The sequence below is a fragment of the Pygocentrus nattereri genome, chromosome 18 (assembly GCF_015220715.1).
Source record: "Pygocentrus nattereri isolate fPygNat1 chromosome 18, fPygNat1.pri, whole genome shotgun sequence".
NCBI lineage: Eukaryota > Metazoa > Chordata > Actinopteri > Characiformes > Serrasalmidae > Pygocentrus > Pygocentrus nattereri.
The window spans coordinates 11,915,889-11,917,813 of NC_051228.1; the positions used below are offsets into that span (position 1 = coordinate 11,915,889).

Below are 1,925 nucleotides of genomic sequence, written 5' to 3' on the forward strand. Positions count from 1 at the left end.
TTAATTCTTCAAAATGCCTTTCACAGGTTCTTCCATTGCAAAGTTCACCTTGACGCGTTTGCAAAGAACTTTAATAGACTGCAATACCTCCTCTGTCTTCAGAGTATATATGATGGGGTTTAGCATTGGTGGAATTGTTTGTGTTAGGGCAGAGTTAATTATTCTAGTGTTTGGATCAATGTATGTTGTAAGAGCACTAATATAAACACTAATGATTGGTAAATAAAACATGGCCACTAAAATGATGTGGGAAGTGCAGGTTTTCATAGCTTTGATTCGCTCAGCACCATGTGAGATCTTACACAGAGCAACACCAATACAAACATATGAGACAGCTATTAACATCAATGGAAGGCAAAGCACAATAGCAACATTGACATAGGCCATCATGTAATTAGGAGAGTTATCATTACAAGCTAGTCTGAAGATTGGACCATGATCACAGAAATAACTGTAAACTGTGGTAGATTTGCAGAAGGACAGTCTGGCAATCAGAGCTACACGGACGGTAACGAGAAATGCAGAAATGAGCCACATAACACCAATGATCAGAGTCATTGTGGTTTTGGTGACAATAGCATGATACCTCAGAGGAAAACATATAGCAATTACTCTGTCAAAACATAAAGCAAGCAGAGTATATGACTGCATTGTCATAAAAAGAAAAACAAAAAACATGCTTGTCAGACAGTCTTTGTAAGATATGTACTGGTTCTCACGCAGAAACATCTCTGCATATTTAGGAATAATAGCAGAGCTTCCAAGCACATCAGACAAGGCCAAGTTAAAGACAGCTATATACTTTGCTGTGTGCAGAGCACGTGCCAGGTATATTGTACCCATTATAAAAGAATTCCCTAAAAGAGTGACAGCATACACAAAGCACAAAAACATATAGTAATATTTTGCATGTGGCATGTTGTTCAATCCACTGATGTAAAACGTAGGGGGACGAATAAATGTAGCATTCTCGAGGGGCACCACAGATGTCATGTCAGAAAAAAGTGGTCTTAAATAAAATATAAGAAAAAACAGTTTTAGAAGCTTGAAACAGTTCAAAACACTACAGCTCATCAGAATGTAAACACAAATATAAATGAGAATATGTTTCATGAAATAAATCAAAAGCAAGTAATAGTCTCTTTAAAAGTGATCAGCACCTATGACATAATAGTACAGGGTGCTGAAAACTGATGTGCAGTGGTTTGCTACAGTACCTCTTATAGTAGGACAAAATCTTTTAGAGCAGAATTTCTGGAGAGATCAAACAAATTTATAGCTGACTTTTGATTGCATCATTCTTGAGCACCTCATGAAAAAAAAAAACCCACAAATCTCTAAAGACAAGGTTGTATACTCAACAAGAATACATTAGTGGTAAATTTAAAAAATGCAAGAATGCATTTTCTCATAAATTACAATTTTGCAACAAATTGTAAATCAGGACAGAATCCAGGATTGTCACAGCTGTGTGTGTAATTTAAGCCAAAGAAAAGCACTCTGAATTGAAGGTTTGCATAAAATGCAGCATGCCTGATACCACATTTCTTTCGACATTTAAGGGCAGCACAGACACATCATTTGTTTTCTTTTCCCATGATCCTTTAGAAGAAAAAATCAAATAGATAGGATCTATTTTATTTATTTTTTACAAATTTCTTTTTAACTAAACACATTAAAAAATTTAGTAAAAATCTTATATCTTATATCTCTTATATGAGCACCAAAACATATACTATGCATATTAAATGGATGTACTTTCAGACATATGTCCTTCATACATGTAAGACTTGATAAAGTTACATAAAAGAGTAATATAAGAAAATAAGCCCACATGTTTAGATTTGAATAGCCTATGCAGTTCATGAGGATTTCAATAAAGATTTGATGATAAGTTTTTTTATTAAACTTTATGGAAAGACTAA

At 34.1% G+C, this 1,925-nt stretch overlaps 1 protein-coding gene across 1 annotated transcript; it reads right to left on the reverse strand.

Annotated features, from left to right (window-relative positions):
* Positions 1-999, reverse strand: LOC108439236 (olfactory receptor 1-like). The gene has a single exon (XM_017717505.2). The coding sequence runs from the start codon at positions 991-993 to the stop codon at positions 1-3; it is 993 nt and encodes a 330-aa protein (XP_017572994.1). The 5' UTR covers positions 994-999.
* Positions 1,000-1,925: the final 926 nt, after the last annotated feature.